This window comes from Poecilia reticulata, chromosome 4 (assembly GCF_904066995.2).
Source record: "Poecilia reticulata chromosome 4, P_reticulata-male-v2, whole genome shotgun sequence".
NCBI classification, from domain to species: Eukaryota; Metazoa; Chordata; class Actinopteri; order Cyprinodontiformes; family Poeciliidae; genus Poecilia; species Poecilia reticulata.
Window position 1 is genome coordinate 14,548,542 of NC_088833.1, and position 24,492 is coordinate 14,573,033.

The window sequence follows — 24,492 nt, forward strand, 5'->3', positions numbered from 1 at the left end:
CAGTCCCCCCCCCCCTACGCTCATGCTGTAATGGTCTGCCCCTGTATATAACAGGTGACTCTGCTCTGCACAGCATACATCCTCTGCAGTGAGCATTTTGGAGCGTTGCACAGATAATGGACAGAGGCTCTTCGGGTGATGGTCAAATAAAGTACGTTGTCCTTACGCCCAGCACTCCCAGAGTAGCTCATACATGCCCTCACAGGCTCCCCAAACTCTTCTAGGATTTTAGTAGTAACTTCAAGTCTTTTTTTTTTGTCTTTCTCCCTCAGTGTTGCTGTTGAACGGGAACAGCGGTAAAATGCTGCCGTGGAAGAAGAACAAGTTCGATCTGATCGAGGAAGACAAGCAGTCCAAGCAGAAGGGCTATGCGGTGAGCCTCAACTACTCCGCGCTCACCTCCTTCGCCAAGTCCTGCCCGGAGAGCGCTCTCAACCGGGTGGGCAGCATGTTCAAGTCCAAGCGGAAAAAGGTGAAGATCACCAGCGAGGACCCCACGTACACGGTGCTGTATCTGGGCAACGCCACCACCATCCAGTCGAAGGGGGACGGCTGCACGGACATGGCGGTGAGCAAGATCTGGGGCAAGAGCGAGATGGGCAAGAACGGCACCAAGATGCGGCTGACCGTCAGCTCGCAGGGAATCCGGATGGTGCATGTGGACGATAAAGCCAAGAGGCCGGGACACCTGTACCTGCTGCACCGCGTCACCTACTGCGTGGCGGACCCGCGGCTCCCCAAGATCTTCGCGTGGATTTACAGGCACGAGATGAAGCACAAAGCGGTGATGCTGCGCTGCCACGCCGTGCTGGTGTCCAAGCCGGAGAAAGCGAAGGCCATGGCACTGCTGCTGTACCAGACCTCCGCCACGGCTCTGGCGGAGTTCAAGAGACTGAAGCGAAGGGATGACGCCCGGCACCAGCAGCAGCAGCTCGTCGGGGACCAGACCATCCCGCTGGTCCCGCTCAGGAAGCTGCTCAACGGACAGTGTTACTACAAGCCCCCGGTGGAGCGCAGCCGGAGTGCGCCCAAGCTGGGCTCCATCACCGAGGATCTGGTGGGAGAGGAAGAGGAGGAGAAAGCGATGCACTTCGAGTGCGAAGACATTTTAGACTCGGACTGTGTCAACGAAAAACACGAGTTAACTCAGATCATTAATGACTTGGGGGAGATGAGCATAGGGAACGACGTGCAGACTCTAAAGGCTGACCTCAGGGTCACCAGACTTCTCTCTGGGGAGAGCACAGGGAGCGAGTCCTCTATAGAAAGCAACCAGGAGTTCACCCCGCTCAGCAACGGGCTGGGGGAGGTCAAGGTGCTGCAAGTAGCCTGAATGACTGTTGTCTGTGCCTCCCTGTGGCTTAGTTTTTCTGAGCCACATTTTCTCCTTGAGCAACATTTGTAGAGATGCACCAATCAAGCCTCTACCAGATTCCAGTTTTGACCAGTTCAGATTTTTTCTGAGGCAAAAAAAAAGTTGCTGCAGGTTCTAACAGATAATAATGCAAAGTAAATATTTATTTGCATTATTATGTTACTCTCTCACTCATGTTCATTAAAGTCTGATGCCTTCATAGGGAGTGGGAGTTTATGGTTTTAAGCTGTTGTTTGCCTGCATATAATTTATGATTCCAATCAAACGATGGATTGGTGCATCTCTAAACATTTGTGCTCTTTGTTGAGGAGCTTTTGTCTGATATGTGCCTCTACAACCAAAGGAGAGAAGCTCGCTGCAGGTTTTGGAACTACTGCCACACACAAACTCCAAATCAAGCTACTGAGTGACACTTTAAGATGTTATAAACACAGAAACAGTGGGAAAATGCATGCACACCCGAGAGATGACCCCTAGTGTGTCTGAGGGCGCCTGCACTAAATCATCCTCTTTTATTTTAGAGGATTTCTAGTTGCAGCGGGCTTTTGTTCACTTAAGGTTTATTTCTCACTTGAAACATTGTGATCCAAAAATTCTGCATTCCAGTTTTTTCCATTTTCAGTGCTACTGTGGGTCTGAATAAGTACCCCCCCTCGTTTTCCTGTCAGGGCGCTTCTGTGACATCCTGCTTTATTTTTGCACTGTTGTACATGTACATAATGTGTGCCAGTATGTTGTCTCTGACATAAATGTCATATCTTTGCTGTGCAAAAGAGGAAAGAAACATTTATGTACTAAGTTGTAAATTATGTTTTAGCTATTAAAAAATTGTATTTTTTAAAAAAATATATGAAATGTGGTTTGATATGTGAACCTCATGGAATTCTCAATAAAAAAGAAAACACAAACCTTCTGCATCCATTTTTTTTGGTCATATTTGCATAAATATGAACGAGGATCTGCAAGAGCTTTAAGATCAGGTTTCCTCTGAGGAACAATTCTGTAAAGAGCAAAATGTCATTTCTCCCTGGTATTTGTCAGGATTGCAAATGTGGAGCTCAGTTAAAAGGCTTCAATAAATCTTTATCATTTCTAGGCAAATGCCATCCAGGGAGGAGGATGGATAACATTTAGCTAAGCTTCTGGCTTAATGACCGTCCAGTCATTCAACCAGCCTCAGAGCAACACACAGCGACGTCAGCACAAGCTCAGATTGCCAGAGCATCACAAGGATCTGCTAATATCAAGCCAGGTGTGACATCCCAGGTCATCTTTAGCAGTTTAAACCCACATCCTGCGAGGCGGATCGCATTGAATAATTCAGCTTTCAATCGTAAGTCTGCGGTTGTTGATGTGTCGTCTGTTGCTATGACTACACAAAAAAATCACCACTGAAAATGGAAATGCCGACCATAAAATTTGAGTTCAGTTCCCTTTATGGGATGTCACAACATTGCTTTGATGTGTGATGTAACCACAGAGTCGCATCTCACGCCACCTCATGAGACCTTTGGTCAGAGGAGGGCGTGACTCTGCGACTTCTGCTGCAGCTCTAAATGTGGACGAGCCGTCACTTCCCTTTCACAGTGAACACCAAACGGAAACAGGCGTTCCGTAGTTCTTCAGACTTAATCTTTATCTGCTGATGCTCTGTTCACATTAGTGTTGCAACTCTGTGAATGACAGACATGACAGTTTTTATTACCAGACTCAGTGGCAACATTTCTGTATTCACACCCCTTGTATCTTTTCATTATTTGTCACAGTAGAACCAGCCACTTCCATTTATTTTATTATGGGTTTTATGAGATAGATCAACACAAACTATTTCATAGCTAAGTGAAAGGGGGAAAAAAGTGATTCACAGAATTGTGACACATCTGTTTCATCTGTATTCAGACTCCCTGAGTCAATACTTTGTGGAACCTCCTTTCACTGAAAATACCGCTTAAAATCTTTTGGGGAATATTTATTTTTATCCCTTCCTCATTCCTTCTGGCATATGCAAACATGTTTTCAAATCTTACCACAGATTCATAATTAAATGCAGGCCTTCAGATGGACCTGCCTGATTATCCCTGGAAAGGACCGCTATTGGACCTGGGAGCCACCCCCTTTACTGCCTCAAAACATACACTAGCATGATGCCAGAGACGAGCTAAACCATTCCATTGTAGCCCCAGCTTTCTGTTTAGGGTCATTGACCTACTGGAGGGTGAACCTCCATCCCAGTCTCAAGCCTTTTGCTGCTTCTAACACGTGTTCTTCTGCCAATGCCCTGCCTGATTATCCCTGGAAAGGACCGCTATTGGAGCTCCATCCCTCTTCCCAAAAACTCTGAACCACTTCCCTGTTCTTGTGGATAACAAGTTGTTCCCACTAGTGATATTGCCACCACCATGTTTCTTCTTGTCAGTCTCCATAAAGCCCTGATTTGTGGATTGTATGAGTAATAGCTAGCTCAAACTGTGGGCTTGTGCAGTTCCTCCAGAGTTACCATGGCCCTCTTGGCTGCTTTTCTGATAAATTCCCTTCGTGGCCTGTTAGTTAAGGTAGACAGCTATGATCATGTGCATCGATTGGCTAAAATGGTCCCACCGGACGCCATTGAAATCACCAACACTCTGAAACGAGTGTGGGTTTGTTTGAGCGTGTTGAGCACAGAAACCCACACTTATTTTCTCTTCCTCCTGCGGTGCATTTTCTTGTCTACACCAGCTTTCTTCTTGAAGTTCCCAAAACCTCACACCACAGCAACTGTATGACATCATCAGCGCAAGCCCATTTTAATGTGATTAGCAGAGAGAGAAAAGAAAGCCAGAGCCAGTGGCCCCGTGTGTGCTTTTCATGCCTTTTACAGCCACTCGCTGCTTTTATGGGTCCGTTTTTCTCCTGACCTACATTCTTACAAAGGATTTGTGGGGTCCTGTCTCTGCAGCGTCAGGGGTTAACTGGCTATCAGCCACTCGTGCAGCCGGCCCATTCGCACAACTAAATGTCTCAAAGTGTTTGCACAACACGTTCAAGGTGAAGCACAGTTTCCCTCTGCTGATAAGAGGGGATTGACTAAATAGAGCTTTTGACTTTAACTTTTCACATCCAGTTAGAGACAAAACAAACACTCAGGTGTGTACTCAGCCTATTGGATGAGCCTTAGGTAAAGAGATCCTAAGACTCAAGGAAATAGTTTGCTCAAATTTTAAAGTACAGTTTAACTTTATTTTATCCTGCAAAAATAATGCCATGCTTTGAACTTTGTCACATTTTGTAATGTTATAACAATGAATTTTCATGGGATTTTATATGATAGACCAACACAACTCTGACATGGTTTCCTCTGTCTGCTGGAAAAAAAACTTCACCACAGCCTGATGGTGCCTCCATCAGGTCTATTATTTTTTGCATATAAATTTGAGCAGCATGTATAATTTTCCTCAACCTCCTAAATATCCTCTACTTTGTGTCTTCCATATAAAATCTCAATTAAATTTGTGGTTGCATCTTTAAAAATGTATTAAAGTATTGTTGGCAGTAATTAGGGGCATCGATATTTTAAAAACTATATTAATGCAAACTAAAGCAACATGAAGGATCAAATATATATGTTTTCTTTTTTATTTATATTATTTTTGAATATTTGTTTATAGTTTGTTTCCAAACAACACAATTGTGTAACCAGGATATTTAATCTTTATAATGCTGCAGGGTAAACTTCTCATTTTAATTTAATAGTTTGTCATCTATCATTCAGAAAATAAGGAATGAGTGAATTGATTTTAAATGATTTTGGTTTGTGTGTTCTGGAAAGAATCGAAACAAATGAAACAATTTTACCAATGAAGGATGAACTAACATCTTGAACTCTTATTACATCTAGTCCTCAAAACGAGAATGGATTTAGTTGATTTATTTTATGGAAAGGAGAAACAAATAAAAGGGGCTCCTGTTACTGACAACAAGATCAATTCATACCACATGCAATGGACATTGCTATATGTACATTCAGGGCAGAATCCTAAGTGAATTAATTTCTTAAATGTCTACAGCGTCTAATCTGGAGAAAGAAAATCCGACTCTTGTTTCTTATTCATGGAGAAACATTGTTATATTACAAGTTCACAGGTTTGGAGAAGGAGGAAACAATGATTGACGAGCAGCAAAATCTCATTTTATTGACAGAACCCACAAGTCAGTTGTTTTAAATGGGAAACTTTAATTCAGCTTTAAACATATGTTGAATCTTGAATGCTGCAATATTCTTTAAAAAATAGACCTGCTGTGTGTTATAGCTATCTCATAGAAATCAACATTAAATCACACTACCATGCTCATAAAAAAGAAAGAAGAAAGGGCATGTGCATAAAGATAAATGTTCACACTACAGAGGTCATATTTACGATTATATCTGCGTTCCTGCTGGCTGCTGTGTCAACACATGGAAACCATTTATCAAAGGTAACAACACTATAATTTTCAGAGGAAGTGGCTCTGAATATAGTGTAAGTACACTCAGTTTTCCCACAGACAAACAGTAAATAGACCTGACAGTCAGACTCTGACCTGACAGAGGCACAAGAGTGGAGCTTTCTAATTAACCGCTCACAGAACAAAGCCACAGGCGATCACTGTTCTACATCAGCACTACTGCCAGGCAGCCACACAGTTTAATTTTAAACCATTAAATCTTGTTGTCCATAATACATGAGAGGACCTGGGAAGGCACAAGGGCTGTCTGTGAGTGTTCCCAGCTCCGATTTCACCCGAAGCGCGAGAGACGTCAGAGGGGTTGAGTCACAGCGTGGAGGTGTGGTGACCTTTCCTTGGTGATGGAAAGAGATAGATGCATCTCATGTAAGCCTCGCACAGAGCAACATGTCCCAGCATGCCCTTGGTTTGTAGATTCATAATTAGAAACTGTACATAGAATTTACCTCAGAAATAAATGCAGATGATGAGGATTTGGATGCACAACTCTGTAATTTGTGGTTCAAAAGTTTGTAATCATCACAGTCCTCCATGATGGAAACCGCTGCTGAAGGTGATTTTTAGTGTAACCATGCCATCACGTGCAACACACTGTAGCCAATGTGGGAATGAACTTTGTGTGGAAGATGTGCTCCACCGTGGCCTTCATGAGAAAAACATGTCACAGTGTGGGTGTGTTAGTCAATCCGTGACAGTACCAGGATGACAGCCGAGGAAGTAAAAAGGACAAACAGGAAGCGAAATTCTGAGTATGGTTTAATGTGACAGCTGTCCTCTGCATGTTGGGCATGTGTAAATATGAAAGTTCATGAAACCTAAAGAATTGTCCAGATTAATGCAAAAAAGGGTAAGCTAAAATTAAAATTGTGAGGCCTGTCAGCCTTTTCTGGCTGACACCAATTATCTGTTTTCATCGTGGTCCGACATGCAAATTCCAAATTTACCTGATATTGTTTTCTTTGTTTTGGAACTCATAGTAGAGAAAAAATATGCTTCAGCTTCTCTGATACATTATTTTATAGATGTGCCAGTATCCAAGTATTTTCATTTATACATCAAACTATTTCTTCCAAACCTTTATTTGTTGTTAAAACTGAATTAAAGTCCATGTTGTTGATCAATTTGTTAATAAATTAAAAATTGTGGAAATTCTTTGTTTTGATGCATTTAGTCATTTGATTATTCAGAAGGATGACATCCAAGCCAATCAGGGGACCCTATTTCGATTTTTTGTTGATCGATCATGGCATCCTAATATTAAAATGTAGGAATAACATGAGGGAGTCAACAGAACTTTTATTTAGGACAACTCCACCAGCAACACCTTAATGGTTTGAACAGGTGCTAATCTGGACATGCAGGAATGTTTTCCTCTTTGTGGAAAACAGCATAATTACAGTATATCTCATCAACTGTATCAGCAGATGCCTGTGTGCAAATAGGTAATAAAATGTTGAAAACATTACCATAAAACACACAAGGCACTTGCTACAAAACAACAACTATTAATTCACAAAAATGAACCAACTTCAACTGTAGGACTGCTGATTTGGCTTTGAAATGTGCATTTATTGTATGTATAAAAATGTAAGTGTTTATTTACAGTTATTTTTCCTAAAACATACTGCTCCTAACAAATGATAATAAATCCTACACTTGCAACTGGATTCTTTGTTAAGCCAGTTCATAAGTTGACCTTCTTATCTCATATTAATGCATTTCAGACATTCTTTTAGCATGAACTATCAGATGGCAAGGCTGCAAAAATGTTATAGCGCATCCATTAATTTCCCAGTTAATCTCTCCGTCCTCACATCCCACACACTCTTTGCAGAACCATGTCATCTGTGAATCCTTCATTAAACTTCAGGCCAGACTGCAGTTCCCAGTTTCATCAGTAAAATACAGCTCATTGTCTCATATGACACTTCTCAGTGGGACTCCACGCAGCCTGACCATTTAATGAGCCGTGTCTGTATCCATGGACCGAGCCACATGAGGCCTTGAAACTGTAGTGTCCCATTCAGCTGGCACTGCTCTTGTTTTTTTACTTGCTCTGACACAAAAGCTTTGCCCCTGGAGAGCCGTAGATTTCAGCAGGGTTATTTTGGTCTTTCCGTTCACACAGAGGAAACAGAATAATAACAGAAGAGCGAGAGAAAATCATAAAGTGAGCTCCAATCCTGACAGTCCAAGCAGAGGGCTGAAGTCAGCTTGGAAAGGCCTTTAGTTGAAGAGGGGCTGAACTTTTTCAGACTTTCACTAATGTGAAGAAATAAGGGCGCATGTGCGAATTTCCTATTTTTGACATATGAAGACCTCATCTCGCCTTGAATGTTTTCATTTAAGCTGCTGTAAAAATATCCTGCTTGAAAATGGCTTGTTATTTCAGTAGCCAACATTTTATGATAAAATCCCAAATATCGTTCTATGAGATTACATTCAAAAACCATTAGCTCCTGCATCACCCCCTTAGTTTTACTACAGCTTGACATATTTTGCAAGGCAGATTTAGGGAGCTAGTAGTCATTGATTAGGCAAATCCATCTTGAATTTTCCATTGGATTTATGACCCGTAACAGAAAAAAAAGTGTTACAGCCCAACCTTCATGTATTGATCAATTCCATGCATGTCTGTGTGTCACCGGGATCCAGCTAACATTTGCAGAGACCTGAGCAAGACCCTTTGGTGGATCTTCACAACATTTAACTTATAAAATCATCAAATAACATCTGAACATATTTTTCTTAATCTATACAGCTTTAATGCTGGATATGGAAAGGAATTTCTTGATGCATTCATGTACTTTACAAGCATTGTCCTTAAACTGTGGCTGAAATGAATAGGGATGAACACAGGCAGGTCAGACGAACGGATAGATAGATGTGTATAAAACATATCTTACACCTGTCATATCTTAAATCCATCATCTGAAAACGGAGTATGACCACAACTGCAAACCTACCAAGACATGGTTGTCCACGTACTATTAGATATAACAAATCCTGGTTGCAATTTGCCAAACTGGGCAAGTCGTTGACCCAGCAGAGGAAGACAGAAAAAGGTAATCTGGGAAAGTAAAATCAAAATTTAGCTTTTCAGTATAAATGAAAACTACTGTGCTCATCAGAAAACTAGCATTGCATGTCACTCTGAACACACTAAATGTATTCTGAAGCAGAGCAGCATCATGCTAAGAAGAACAATAGATTATATGCAAGGCAATATGGTTGTTATGTCCAAAGGGTTGTATGCAGATTGGTATTTGTGTGTCTCTTCTTCTCATTACAGGGTGTGACAAGCAGTTGTGGCTGGAGTTGGTTCATTAGGAGGAGGAGCTTAAAGAGGAGCAGTTCCCTGAGGCAGATGGCAGATTGTTTAGATTGACTGATAATTAGAGGCACTTCTTGTCTCTACCTACGTTTCTAGAAGTTTTTGTGTTTAGTCCTTTGTTGTCTTCCCATCAGGAAACCACTGTCCCTGTTCAAGCTCAGATCCTGGTTTCTGCTTCCAAATTAGAATCTTTGGCAACAATTTTTACACTTTTATTTGTGGAAAAACTTAGAATACTCACAAATATGATTGGTTTTACAAATCCTAAGAGTTCACAAAGCTTCTTCCTATGATGTCAAAAAAGTGAACTAACCTCTTTAAAAGAAACTGCACTGTCAGTTTGGAGTCATGTTCTTGTCAGGCAATTGCTGCTGCTTCTCTCTGGTCCATTCTCCACGTTTCCAGTATCCTCAGCCTTTAGCATTGTTTATCTCTGCTGCTGGATGTCAGTTTAAATCATCTGTCTCCCTGCAAATGTAAACAAAACAAAGCAGAAACTGTAGAGACATTTCTGCTCTGTTGCTTTGTTGAAATAACGGCACAATGAAAATAAAACCAGTGTGAAACTTTGCTGCAGATATAAAGAACAAAGTTCAGGATGCCTACATGCAGTGTTGATTCTAAGCTCAAATCAGATGAAACGGTGTGATCTTGTTTGAGGGTAGAAAAGGAAAACAGATGATTGACTCATTGAATGAGTGGCGGATTGGGTGCAGGTATTTGACAGGCATGGATACTGTAAAAAAAGAGAAGTCATCTTCATATACACGACAGATGAAAGAGCTTCAGGAGGCATCACACCGCATAAGCGATGTCAACATATTTCCGCCAACCATATGTGACTGGCAGTTCAGGATTTAGCCAGATGGCAGCTCATCCCTTCCAAGCCTGTTAAATCCTCTTAAGACGCAGACCCTGAGCCGCAGCAGACAACAGAGCAACCTTGCTGGACTTCCACGTCCAGACGGTAATCTCACCGTGACCGCCCAACCCCCACACACTGCGTTACCTCCATGGAGTTAACATATCGTCAGGTCTGAAGAGACACACATAGTTAACCAAGTACACATTGTTCTTGACTACTATCCCCACATTAACTGCTACCTTACCTGGAGGTAAGCCTTAAAGTGGCAGTGCAGGATTTAATGTGTGTTCAATGGTGCTGAACACAGGCTTTATTGTAGCTGATTTATGCAGCAGTTTCCATACATTCTCAGAGATATTTGTCTTTCCTCCAGGGTTTTTATTTTTTCAATTTGTTTTTCCATCTACAAAGAGATTAATTTTGTTCCATGCTGCAGATCCTAAGAGCACAAAATCTGCTCACTTCCTACTTACCAGGACTTTTATTTCTGCAAAGAACTACCTTACATCATGTGCTTAGAGCAGCAAGTTTTAATGATACAGACAGACTTTGCTTATTTATTAACTGAGGGTGCAAAGTTTCTGTTACTCATATAAACCAGTTGGATGTATGAGACAGGATTTACCAATGAGAAATGCTATGTCAATGCATCGAATTCTCTCTAATTGTACATTTTACAAATGAAAAAAAATGTGTTCAGTTTTCATTCCACTGGATCTAGTCTTTAAACTTAAATGATGTAAAATCTAATGTGTTGCAATTTTCTTTTATTGCTTATATGGTTTGCCAAAAGGCATTTTTGGTGAATAATTTTTTTAATGGAAAAAAAAAAAAAAAAAAAAAACAAAATACATCAACAAGAAGGAAACAAATATCCTTTATTCAGGTAATTTTGGAATTGGGAAAAGCTACGTCTGTATGTTCATTAAACACATAAAAATACTCAACTACTTTTTGGTGCCAAATAGGGGAAACTAACATAAATTAATTTTCTTTGGTCAGACAAGACCAAACTTAGATTTTTGGTCTACATACAAAACATTGTGTGTGGAGACAGTTGTGATTCTTAGATGAATGATATCCTGGCAAAGCTCCTGCTACTCCTCCACTTTTGTTTTTACATATAAAGTCAAAGACTATGCTTTGATTTAGCCCTGTTGACTCACTCGCTTCTTCATTTGCTGGGAAAATCTGCTCCATTTGGTTGAAATAAGCAAAATCTGGTTTGCCTAAAACATAGGACTTGGTCTTCTTACACAGATTCTAATGCAGGAGGTGGACTACAACACAATGCATCATGGGTAAGCACAACCAAAGCAAACACACATGAAGTAAGACAGTCAGGGGAAATGACTCCTGATCATATGTAGAGGAAGTGTTAATCAAATGCGAGTAAATAAATGTGGTCAGATGAAAGTTTGTTATCACTGCTGGTATTGTGAAAGCAAACTCGGACCAGAAGAATGTAGCAGCCCGAGACAAACTGACTCCTCAATTGTACTGGGTTTACTGGACTGTAAACCCAGTACAGTACTGGAATGTACTGTACCCACCTTTACTGTAAGGTGTAAAAACAACCTTTGAAGAATCAGTGTAGACTAATTCAGGCAAGGCTTAAAGCATATGCACTGTGGTTTCCATGCTGTAGGAGTCCTAAAAAAAAAAAGAAAAACAATAAAAAATATATTTTTGTGTTTTAAACAGGTTACAGGTTTGTAAATCCCAAACTGTGAATCAAGAATCTCTGCTCAGTGTAGAAGATCAACCAGTTCAGGTTCAACTAATCTAAATATTGAAGGTTTTGAACTCCAGTGGATCAAATGCAGTTCATAGAAACAGTGAACCAACATTTAACTTATCGCCAAGTAGGAATCTTGACTCAGAAAGCAACATCCAAGTCATTAACAAGTCAAATTTTCTTGCTTTCTTTGCATAACATAACATAAAGTAAGTTATCTGGTTGTATAAGTGAGAAACAGCAAACATGTTTAGAAGGAGCTGTTTTTCTTTTTGAGAGCATGCAATGAGCACGCTGGACAATGAGCCCTGTTGCGCATATAAAAATATGTTGTGTAGAAAATACAGGGCGATGCTGGAAAAAGACCTGTTAGAGATGGCATGAGGCAGCGCATCCCCTCCCAACAGGATGACAGAGCCGAGATACTCAGGCAGAGCTACAAGCGGATGGCTTAGATTAAAGCATAGTGGTCCAGTCAAAGTTAGGTAATGAATTAAATTACAAACCTGTGCATGACTCTGACTCTGTGACTCTTTGATGTTGAATAATTAAAACAAAAAGTCTTGAGTGTTTAAGTTTGCCAATAATAAGCTTAATTTGAAGCCAACATTCTGTTCCAAATCATACTGTGATTGTTGCAGGAATTGTACAACTTGTTTTAGACACACCCAAAACAAAAATATTACCTGAATGAGGTGCTGCCAATCATAGGCACATGAGAAGCATTTACACCTGAATCAAACATTGGGATCATCTGTTTATCTTCCTTTATGCAGGAATGAGGAAAACTCTGTCTGAGGAGTGAGAAAATGAATCAGAACAGCATTAAGTGATTGCATGCTCACACACACACACACACACACACACACACACACACACACACACACACACACACACACGCACACACACACACACACACACACACACACACACACACACACACACACACACACACACACACACAAAGCTATGCACATCCATGTAAGGGTTTGCAATAACAACCATACTGATGACATTCTTTCAGTGACCTTTCACCTTCCCTTGACATTCCTTCCTTGTTTTTCAGCTGCGTTTTTTTGGATGAATCATGCTTTGTCAAAGAGAAGTCCTGTTAAATCAGGCCGGCCTTTCTGTGATTTAAATCGCCAACGCAGCTGATCGGGTGTTACTGGCTTGTTAAGGCAAACAATAGCAAGTATTCCAAGGCTGTATCTGATCCAGAGCTGCTGTGTTTTTTTTTTTTTTGCTGTCAGTATGTTTTTGCTGATCTCTGGGTTATCAGAGTCGAAGAACTCACTTCCTATTCTGGGGTTTGAGGAGGTGTTGTTTCTTTGGCCTCAGTTAGGCTGCTAAATGTGCTCTGATTGTTTCACCTAACCGGTTGTGTTGAGATATGTCTTGAAGAACAAAACTTGAAAGCATCTTTGATGGATGTTTATGTGGTTATGAGTAACTAAATGATTGCTGAGTGAAAGACAAACTGTACTCAAGACTTGTTATGTAGCAAACTATTGGAAAACAAAACCACATTTATCATTTTCTGTATCATCTTTCTTCCATCTTTATCTGCTGACCTGTTCCTCAGTCTCTTTTATTTCAATCTGTCTTTCAGTTCCTCTTCCTCTCTTCATATAGCTTCTGTCTTTTTGTCCTAACATCAAAATCTTAGTGTCATCCAATCATTACCTCAGTCTGTTTATTTCTTTTTTTTTTTTTTTTTAGTATGCATTTGTGAGCTGAAGTTTCCACACAGGACGGTGAAGAGAGAACGGCAGTTTGCAGTCTCATGGAGCAAACATTTGTCATTTCCTTCCCGTTTCCTTCATTTCATTCGACGGCCTCCTGCTGCAAACTGCCCCCTCTTTCCTCCTCCTGGAAACACACAAACACAGACACACAATGTCAGACAACACACAAACAACCTCGCAGAGTCCCCGTCTCACATAGGAAAAATACTTCTGAACACAAACACAGACAAAAACAAGCTAACACAATGTAGTTGCAGCTGTGAAACAAAACTCTGCTGCATCAGTCTTGACTCAGATATTTAGAAAGATATTTTTGTTACAATTTATTGATTTATTTTTCAGATTTAGGTTTAAGTTTTTTTTTTTTTAAGAATCTTTGGGAGCAAGATGAAACTTACCTTTAGGGTCATGTTTCCAGCTGTGTTGTGATATTGGTGTATATTACATTCCCGGGATCGATTTCGAAAAGTTTCAACAAAACCTTGTTGAGAACAAGGCCATTGTGGTTGAGTGTGTTGCTCAGTATCTTCATGGCAGAAACTATATCTGACTTCCAAGGTCTTGCTGAAGCTCCAGGTGCTTCTTGGCTCTGGGAAAAATAACTTTTGATTATTTTTTTAACTTCTCCATCAAAACTCTTGAGAGGAGCACCTGCTTGCAGCTGGTTTACAGTGAAATTTTATTCTTTTCAGTTCTGGATTATTATGACTCCAGTGGCACTTGCCTGGACATTGCAGCTACCACCGTTGCCGTAGCAAAGTTTTGCATCAGCGGGAGTTTTTATGAAGGTCCACTCTGTATCATTCTTTTGTAATGAGAAACTTTTTTATGGGCTATCAGTTAATATTAAACAATATATTGATTTGAACGCAGTAGCAGGAACACTTTCTAAATTTCACTTCCACGTTTATTTTCCTCTTCACACAGTAATTTGCTTTTATTTAAATTTTTGCATGTGTAGATTTGTTGGGTTGTTGCATCTGCTGTGAATCTCATATCCATGACTCCATTTGAAATAATTAAAGTGAAAAAAAATGTACTTGTTCAACACTTATTTTAGGCACCACGTGCACTCTTTTTTGTTTTAGCTAGAGTCACCGAGATTGTAACGAAGAGTCAGCAATCATGTAAAAATGACACAGCAAGGAAGATTTTCTGCTGCAGCAGCGAGCAACCAGAGCAGGTCTGAACTGAACCAAGGCTCATCAGCTGTAAGGCAAAACCTGCAAGGGTGGTTCGTCGTGTGAACAGAGGCACCAGTGGTGCTTAAGGTTCAGCAGGGAGATTTTTTTCACATAGTTTCCGCCTTTGAAAAATGCCACTCAAACTCCTCTGTGATTGCATTACATTAATTCATCTGTCACTGCAGCAGTAAACAGTTTGTGTTAAAAGTCCATCTGCAGCAGAGTTTAAAAGAATCAGGCAGCTCCTCTGATAAAGTCTCACGCATCACTCTGGATGTGGGAAAGCAACATGTTGGACTGGATGCAGAGGATAAGCTCTATAATCATCCAGCTTATGAAAATGAAATTGACAGAAACCATTGTTTGCTCCAATAAGCAAATGGTGCTAACGTTGTGTGACAGGAATGCTCCCAGTCAGGATTCCTGTTATTGAAGGAGACTGTTGCTCTCTGTGTCAGTCTGTGAGATCTTGTTTCAGAGCGAATCTGGGAAATCACTGAACTGCTTCTCTCCTGCTTAATCAAGAGTTCAGCCTCTTGCTGACTGGATTTGCAGAACGTGTCGACATGCTGAAGTTGCCTCATGCGCTTGAGAGTGTTTGAAATGTGTTTTGAAGAAACACACACCCTTCAATAGATTCCAAAAACTTAATCTCAGCTTCAGGTCAAAGCCACTCCTGTTTGTTTTCTTTTATTCGTAAACAGCTCTTCAGATCCCCACATTTTGTGAATGTCTTGCATAGCTGTCATCAAATTTAAATAGGAAGTCGAGGTCAAAGCGAAATGCCTTTTTGCTCTGTATTTCTGAGCTTCAAATTTAATAGGTTTCAGAGTCGTTAAAGAGCCTAAGGTCCTCTGAGGTGTAGTAAATGAGAAAAAGCAAGCTAGTTAACAGTTGGAGATGTAATGTCAGGGAAAAACGCATGCATCTTAACTTCTGATTCAGTGTCATTCTACATACCACCAGACCTTTTTAAAACTCCCTCAATACATTTTGGTCAGTCTGATTTTTTTCTATTTTACAATAAAACAATAAATGTTAAAATAATCAGAAAAATATCAGCTGTTAGCCTAATATTGCTTTGAAAGTTATTGTAACTATCTCCATGGGCATGCATTCAGGATTTTTCATGATGTCAATGAAAACATTCATACAGATTACTCATTCGTCTGTAGTTTTCTACCGAATAACCAAAATACTGCCACATAAGCAGTTTAAAAGTGATGGCGGGTTCTCCAGTGCTTCTCAACTCTGATGTTGCCAGCCAACCCGACAAGCTGACGCCGTCATCAAAACAGGGTGTATCTTCTCTTACACTGTCAAAAAATATCAAATCTACAATCATTCACATCCCTGGTTGATTATTATACAACATAATAATAATTTCAATCAAACATAGAGTTTGTTTCTGAAAGGAAATGAGAAAACCATCTCTCAAAAGACAATAAAACAAGTTTAAAAATACCAAATAAATCCCAAAGAAAAATAGTATTTACCTTTTATTGACAGGTGCAATCAAACCTTATTATTTATCTTTGGTGACAAACACAAATATTTGAAGTTGGATTGCCTTTTTGGCATCACCCCAATCTTTAACTTTCTCCACAGATTTCTCTATCAGAATCAGTACTCCAAACTGTCACTCCTAGTCACAATATGCATGGCGGCGGGAGCGCAACTACACATTATTCAGGTGGATGCGAAAACACAAATCGCCCCCCCCCCCAAATGTCCAACTGAAAAGCACTTACCTTCAAATCTGGGGTTGTTATTGATTGCTGCTCTTACTGTGCCAGAAGAAGTCACACCCTGACAGCAACTAGATAAAAAACATTAACAGATTAAAAACCTAATCTCATTTATTACCTACTTTTTCTCAGTTTTATTATTGACAGTTTTATATGTGAAAGTTCACAGCAAGTTTTTTTTTTTTAGTCAAGACTGCAGAATGAAAGGCATCTTTCATTGCAAGCGTTACTCATAGTGTTGGACTGAGCTGACCAGAGGTTTAGAGGTTGTGGGGACAAAGGGTCGTTGCTCTGGGTCCAGTTCCCATCTGTCACTGGAGAAGTCACAAGCCTCCACCAGCCTGTCTAACCTGTTGACACAGACATACAGGCTGGAATGCAAAGCTGCCTGTAGCTTTCAGAGGACTTTCACATTCCTCTATAACTTGAAAAGAAAAGAGGTGAAAAAGAAAATAGGATCAGACCAGAAAAAGAAAAGCTTATAGAATGGGGAGTGAATTTCTCATAAGCTGGCGACTCTACTAAATGCAAGAACTGGAAATGGTTCAGAGCGTAGATTTAAAACTAATTGGCTCTGGATCTATCTTAATTTCAGGGGATGTTAAACTGTGCAATGTAAAAGTGAAGAAACAATGTTTAGTTGGCTATGTGGGACATTCATTAAAATGTTTTTCAATAATTTAATAATGGAACTTACAGTTTACCTGTTTTTGTCCACAATCAGCAGCATGTGGTTACAAAAGATGTAAGACTTAAAAAAAATCAGCAGCTGAAGTTTAGCTGATACAGCAGCTTTAACAGTGGGGTTAGTGGTTCAATTTGAACTTTGAACTTACTTTTACATTTAGGCCACTTGTGCTCTGATAATTAACTCCTTATGAGTTTCACTGACTGTTGTATGTGGCTGAGCAGAAAAAAGTGGCTAAATGGCGTCCTACCACTTACATAATGATATAATTTGTATAAATAGGCTAGCCATGATGAAAGTGTAATGGTTGACATAAGAGATGACCCCATGATAGAGTCAAGAACTGAGTAAAAACAGAAATATGGAGCAAAGCAAGGTGAGCTTATTTGTACACTTGCATTCTTATCCGGGATTTTTCACCAAAAAGACAAAAGGAGCACTGCATAAAAACATGACACACAATCACATCACGGAAAGAAATACTAAAACATTGGCAAATAAAAAACTCAGACATGATTTAAAAGATAAAACCCAATGCCATGTTTTATTTTCATGCAGTTGTTTATTTTATACGAAGAAAAACAGCACATATGCATCCCAGTCAGCTGGGCGGCATCTTTGCACATGAACAATTGATTTTCTATTTGGACCGGGGTTGTAAACATCTCCTGCTCCTCACTGGTCTGCTGCTTTGGTAAAGACAGATGGAAGCACATTCTGCTTGTAAAGAGTGAGTAGCAATGATATCTTCTTTTACCTCAGAGAGACTTCAGTTAGAAGCAATGAGCCATCTCAAAAAATCAAGTAGTTGTTTCTGGCAAAATGCAATACCAGCTTTTAAGTCAACACTGGTCAGATGTTGTTCCACTTTGACAAAGTCGGAATCAACTGGATCTCTACAAAATATGCATGACACTTCAATTAAAAGGGCATATCAGTAAACAGTAAAGTATCGGGCATGACGATTTTTTTTGGTGCAAATATCTTATGCAGGCTTAAATTGAGAACCTGGCAATAACGTAATTTTTTTTTTACATAAATCTGAAGAAGTGGCTCGACACATTTGTTCACCGATTGTCTGGGAAAATCTCAGTTAGGCTTTGATTAGGCCGTTTATTCATGGTTTAGCACATTTAGCAAACCACCCACTTTCCTCCCCTGCTTCCTTCCTCCTTTTTATTTAAAAAAATAATAATAAAAGGCAGTCACATATATGAACAAGATTACAAACCGGGTGAAAGTAGGTCAGAAACCTTTTTTCCATCTGTTGAACATGCAGAAGCAAATTCAAAGTGCAGATGACAACAAAAACCAGAAGACAAGAGTCTGCTGCTTGGCTCTTAAGGAAGTCCCACCCTTTAAATTAACACTTTAGCTGCTGTCACCAGTCTGCTGTTATGCATCACTCCCTTAGTACAATAGGGTGTAAAGACTTTTTCAGGGGTAGACAATAAAGAGATGATTTACCTGAAACAGAGTGTCTTTTGTGTTATTTTGTGTGCTTCTGTAAATACATTTAATTGTTGGGATGAACTTATCTGAAGTGATGTAATGCAGGCTTTGACAGCAAATTTAAAACCAAATGAAATGATTTCAGGAACAATAAATGAAAAGTAAGAAATAAATAGTGGGTTGTGAAAAAGTATTTGGTCCCTTGAAGGTTTTTACAGTTTTTGCTCCTTTGTCGCATGTAAATTTGACATCATATTTGAGCTAGTGGATGTTAGTGTCCATAGTCATTATTATCTGTAGAGGAAGAAGGGCAGAGAGAAAAGGGAAAGATATGCATTGAATGGCCCCGGGCCAGGAATCAAACCTGGGACAGCTGCAGAAAGCAGAGCAGTCCCTGCACGTAACCTGGATTACTTTAAGCTTTGTAGGATGCATTTAATTATTTATTGATTTGTTTGTTTGCTTTTCAGATGCATAATCACAGAGGCGTTTATTCCACCGCTGCAACTCTGATAAAAAACACTGCCAACTAAATGCTAGTCCAAGAAAACAGAGATAAAAAGTTTGAAGAGCTCCTTTGCACTTGCCTCCCAGTTGTTCTCCAAGATGATTAACTTTTTAGCATTTCGGAAAATTTCCTACAATATCCCTTGTAATGCTCTGAGTTATACGTTAATCATCTTCCCAGAGTCTGACTGGGTGCTTTGTGCTTTTTTATGTTTTAGTCTTGTTTTTTAGGACACACTTAAATGTTTGAGACCTTAAAGGTGATATGAATAAATACAAAAAGAGGCTTTCGAATCAAAATGTAAAAAAATTAAATTCATAAAAACTATTAACTGTGCCTTAATAGTTGTGCCTCCCCTTGGCAGAAACGGCTGGCATCAATCAGTAACTGATTATTAGTCTATGGCATCACTTTGGAGGATTTTTGGCCCCATCTTCTTTGCTAAATTGTTTTATTCAAACACAGTGGTGTGTTTTCTTCTATCTGCCTTAAATCTCAACTTTATCTAAGGCACTCCAAAACTTCCACAGTACAGGTACACCTCAGCTTAAGGCCAAAAACTGGACATTTTCCCTCACTTCCAGGTGTGACAGTTGCTTCTACCAAAATGCTCTCTTAGCACAGCACACAAAATGGGGGCACACCTTCCAAAACGTTTTAGTTTTGACTTGCCAATCTAAAGAGTATTTTTGAGAGTAGTTTTGAGATATTTTGGTAGGTGTGTGTCTCTTTGCTCAACATTGGTTTTGGGTTTAGCTCCTCTTCAGCTCCATTTTTATACAGTTTTTTTTTCTTTTCAATAACATTTTTTCTCGTCTGTTTTTTTTTAAATTACATTTATTTAAATTGGAATGTAATTTTTCAGGTCTTGTTTCCTTTTTCAGATCAGTTTTTACTTCAGAGTTTTATTTTTATTTTTTTGCTTTGAAATTCAAATTATAAATTGCAGACTGCTTGTTGTATTATGTCAGGTCATCTTTGTTAGATCATATTAAAAATGTCATCTGTCGACAAACAGAAACAGAAAATGTTCGTCTGCGGGTAAATAACTTTTCACCGTGGTAAATGAGAGATCTCCTGACTTCCTTTGACTGCATCACAGCTACACGAAGATTAGGAAATGCAGTCTTAAAAAAGTGAAAACAGTAATGTGAGACGAATGGTGAATGAAGGATGGCAGGAAGCTGAAGTAAAACACAAACACGTATTCACTTGAAACACATAACACACTGAAAACCTCTGTCCTGTTTCCTGTTTACGGCGTCCCGTTCGCTATTTCTGTCTGCAAGATGTTCGCAGGGAGGACTTCAACCTTAACAATAGAGCAGTTTAGAGCGGTAACACTCAAGTTAGTCATTCATGTCAGTTCTTGCTTTTTCTGGTTCCGCTCTGCTAGCAAACGGTGATTGCTTCACATTTATCCATTTCTTGAAGCATTGGTGTGCATGTTCTTGCTGCCTTTGGATATTTTATTGTTTTCATAATTAGCACCAAGCTCCATTGTTCCTACGGGGAAATCTGTACGTTATTCCACATGGTTCAATTTTATGAAGAATGTTGACTTTACAGCAGTAGCTCAGGAAATTAGGCAGAGGGTCAGTGTTTCCTTCATGCCCTTTTTCAGACGAGTTTTGAAAACAGAAGAAAGAGAAATGTCCTCGCTCTATATTTAGTGGAAGGTCAGTCATCACGCCACAGTTTGAAGAACACAGGTCACCAAATAAAGGGAAACATCTCCGTGCAGCGGTCTGCTGTGGCCGCGCTGCCATCCGCCACGACGCCTGTTTATTCATCATGCTTCCTGTCCTTGCGAGCCAAAGCGCGCGTCCTTTAGCATGTGTGTTCAAGTGTTAATGGGTTTGTGTCCACATTGCTCAGTCTTTGTCCTCGTTCTGGTTGTTTTTTAACGCCGCCGCCGCCTTTTCAAACGCACAAGGAGACACAGCATCAATCAATAAATCTATTTTCACACAAGTGTATCATGTGCTTTATAGAGGTTAAGAGTAGAAGAAGAAGACAACATACACAGATAAAAAGAACTATTTTAGAGATCGGACAACTGAGGAACAAAATAAAAACATACAAAGATCAAGAGTATTGTGGATGAAAAGGAAAATGCATAACGATTCAATCAAATATATTTTACAACACTTCCTAAAACGGACCTTTTAATGATTTCAATGTGACTGCCATGAGATTCAAGCGTTAACACTTGGGCTAAAACTGTGTGATGAATGACTCAGACATATGAACACATATGGCCTGACTCTGACTAATTTGGTTGATGTTATTCACATAAAATATCTGGGAAAGAGAGTTATATTTATGTCCTTTGTGGCTACTGTGAGCAAAGAAAATGGCATCTGGAAGCACTTTTCTTATGACAAAATCAGTAAAGTAAGTGTTATTCAGGTCCAAATATCTTGCAGTTTCTCCATAAAAACCTGAAGAAGGAAAGGAAGTAAAATAGAAAGAACGAACAAACAAAAGAAAGTAACACAGATAATCCATATAATACTTGAATATTGAAATCTAAATATATTAATACAAACAGATATGTCTTACTAAACTCAAACCGAACAGATGCTTTAAAAACAAGTAGAGTGAGTCACACACAACCTCAGCTGTTCCCAGCAGATAATTCACAGCTGTGTAAAAGTGTCATTCATGCCTGCGAGGCTTTAAGCTGAGCTTGAACATCTCCTTTTGAGTTCAGAAGAAAAATGGAAAACAAAAGAGGATAAAAGACCCAAACACATATCGTTACCTAGACAAAAACAACACAACTACAAACAGAACCTTATTACCCGGTATTGAAGGTGAAAAACAGGAAAACAGGAACACAGGCATCATATATTCCGATAAACAAGAAGTGCACCGTGTATACAAACTCTTAATAGATGACTAAATATTTACACGTAAATACTGGAAAATGCCAAAAATATTCCAAGTAAACAGTTTTCTCCGAAAGAGGTTTTTGTGACTGTCTCAAATGATCATAAAATAAATTTAACACTGTAAAACATAACACCTGATTTATATTTCGCAACAGGAAACTGTCAGTGACTTAAGTGGTAGTTTTCATGTTGTAGCTTGGTTTTCATGAGCAGCTAATATTTCATTCCCACATTCGGTGTGACAGTGAAACTCTGACAGCAGCCCCAGCAGCAGACAGCTGTCAGCCGAGTTGGCCACAGGCAATCTATGCCAGAAAATTTCAAAACGGAGTTGTGAGCCAATCAGAAATCACATCTAGCATGCTGGTTAAAGGTTCACTCAACTCGCAAGCCGCATTTTATTTCCTTGCATTTCGTGGAGAAAATTAGATATGGCTACATAATTATTGCACCACGTGCACAAATAAATTGAAACAGAATATAAGATGAAAATGAACTTTTTTTGCCTAAATTACACTGAGCATCACTTTATGATATCATCACATTTACTCACATTGTGTCTCACACTCAGGATCAGTTTTTCTGGTTTTACAGATTTCACTGATTATGCTAAAAATCACCTTACGAAGCATGACTGAAGTCTCTAACATTTAAACGTTTGTAGAGTTTCGCCTCTTCTCCTCTCCTCTGACCTCTGAACAAAACCAGTTTGAAACAAATTAAAACATTTTACTCACATAGCAAGAATGCTCAAAGAGCACATCTCTCTTTTGTCGCCCGGTTCTTTATTTCTGTAAAACTTTCCACGTTTTACAGGCTGTACCAACTTGAGGAAGTTGGCAAGATCTAAGATGTAACAAGGTGCCCAAGAAAGCAATTTTGTCTTTTGTAAAGCTACCTGTTTATGTGCAAACACAACACAAAACACAAAACGCTGGCTCATGCTGGTAGCTTTTGTCTGTTTCGAGGAAGGCGTAATGACCTTTGGGGGAATGGAAAGAAAAAACCTTGTGACCTGCATCTGACCCAGCAGGACGGACTCACCAGATGTTTCTGGTCTCAGCAGGTGAACTTCTATAACTGGGAACCATCTTCCCAGTTGAACTAGTGACCTAGATACCACTAGTAGTGAGGGGAAGTCACAAAAAAAAGAGCTTTCCCAAGTTCACACACTGTTTCGCTTTATTTGTTTAGGGTAGGCAGGAGAATTTTTTTTTTTTTGTTGTTTCCTGTGCTGGTTTGAACCATAGTACCGCCACTCCTGTGCTGCCCTGCACAAATGGAGGATTTTTTTCTGTACAGTATCTACACATTTCTGTGTCCTACACAGCATCCCACATTTTGGATACCTTTATTTGCTGCTATAAGCTGCAGTAATCCGTATACACCTCTACATCAAAGCAAATTTGGCGCATTAATCCCAGCTGGAAGCTTCATACATCCTATCAACACTCTTTCAGGACCTGCTGGTGACACAATTTGTAGGAAAGTGGGCGTGGAGCCAAAAACTTTTCAGCAAAACTGTAGGTGCAGCTGCATGTGTGGATCACTTTTACTCTGACGATATGACCGAGGGTGTGTTCCAGAGTAAAATGGAACAGATATTTTTGTGACAATATCAAGAGGAAATGAACAGTTATGCAGGTTAGTCAGAGTGAATTATTTTCCATCTGTTCATTAAGGCGTCTTGAGAATGACAAGATGAAAGCTGAACAACGCCACTCCCTTTTCTGTTTTTCAGGAGTACAAACATGAAGAAAGCGAGCAGAGACATGGAGATAACTACAGCTACATACTTGCACCCACACACACACACACGCCTGTCGCCTGCCCCGCCCTGCAGAGCTTGATCTGTGTCTGGCTTCTGCATCCTCCTTTGTCTCTGCTGATTAGCAGCACAGCTGAGGAAGTCTTGCAGGAGATGGCCGCACAGGCGCTGAGCACCAACTTGGCCTGTGTGTCTGGGCTATTTCCAGCCTCCCGCCTGCGCAGCGTGGGGCTGCAGCCCAGGGAGCCAGAAGAGAGAGCGCAGTAGATTCTAACTCTTATTCTGCCACAGGTTTTGACTCGTGTCCTTACTGACTCCGGAAAAGACCCCGCTGGTGTTTAAAGTTGAAGTCAACAACCTGGTGGTGAACTCCAGAAACTTGTTTGAAAGGGGACAGTAATGGATTGCTCTTTTTGATCAAATTTTACACAAAGGTCCATTCATGTTGCAGGATGTTTTTGCAAGGTGATGTTTTTTTTGCAGTTTAGCTGATTCAGAGCTTTTTCTTTTTTTTTTGTTGAACTACAGTTTTGATGTTGAGGAAATATTATTAACCCCTTGGATCTAAACTGATTGTAAAGTTACATTAATTTCCTTTTAATATTTAGTAATGCAGCAGTACACAATAGTATTAACTTTCAAAGTAAGTCAAACCATTCTGACAGTCAGATGTAAATTATATTATGCAGCGTAATGAAGTTA

The 24,492-nt window shown here is 39.8% G+C and overlaps 1 protein-coding gene and 1 long non-coding RNA gene across 3 annotated transcripts; one reads left to right on the plus strand and one right to left on the minus strand.

Annotated features, from left to right (window-relative positions):
- The first annotated feature begins 14 nt into the window (after positions 1–14).
- fam43a (family with sequence similarity 43 member A) lies at positions 15–2,284 on the plus strand. The gene is made up of 2 exons (XM_008406860.3): positions 15–151; positions 273–2,284. Coding segments are annotated over exons 1-2 (1,062 nt in total). The 5' UTR covers positions 15–150; the 3' UTR covers positions 1,334–2,284.
- A 2,818-nt stretch (positions 2,285–5,102) lies between these two features.
- On the minus strand, positions 5,103–24,114 carry LOC103463485 (uncharacterized). 2 transcript variants are annotated; one of them, XR_014087275.1, is made up of 5 exons: positions 12,484–24,114; positions 11,613–11,712; positions 9,508–9,662; positions 6,307–6,503; positions 5,103–6,194 (listed from the first exon to the last, which is right to left on the minus strand). It is a non-coding gene; the product is annotated as an uncharacterized LOC103463485 (long non-coding RNA). The 2 variants fall into 2 exon arrangements; XR_014087274.1 differs by having other exon boundaries at positions 5,103–6,503.
- Between the last annotated feature and the right edge of the window lie 378 nt (positions 24,115–24,492).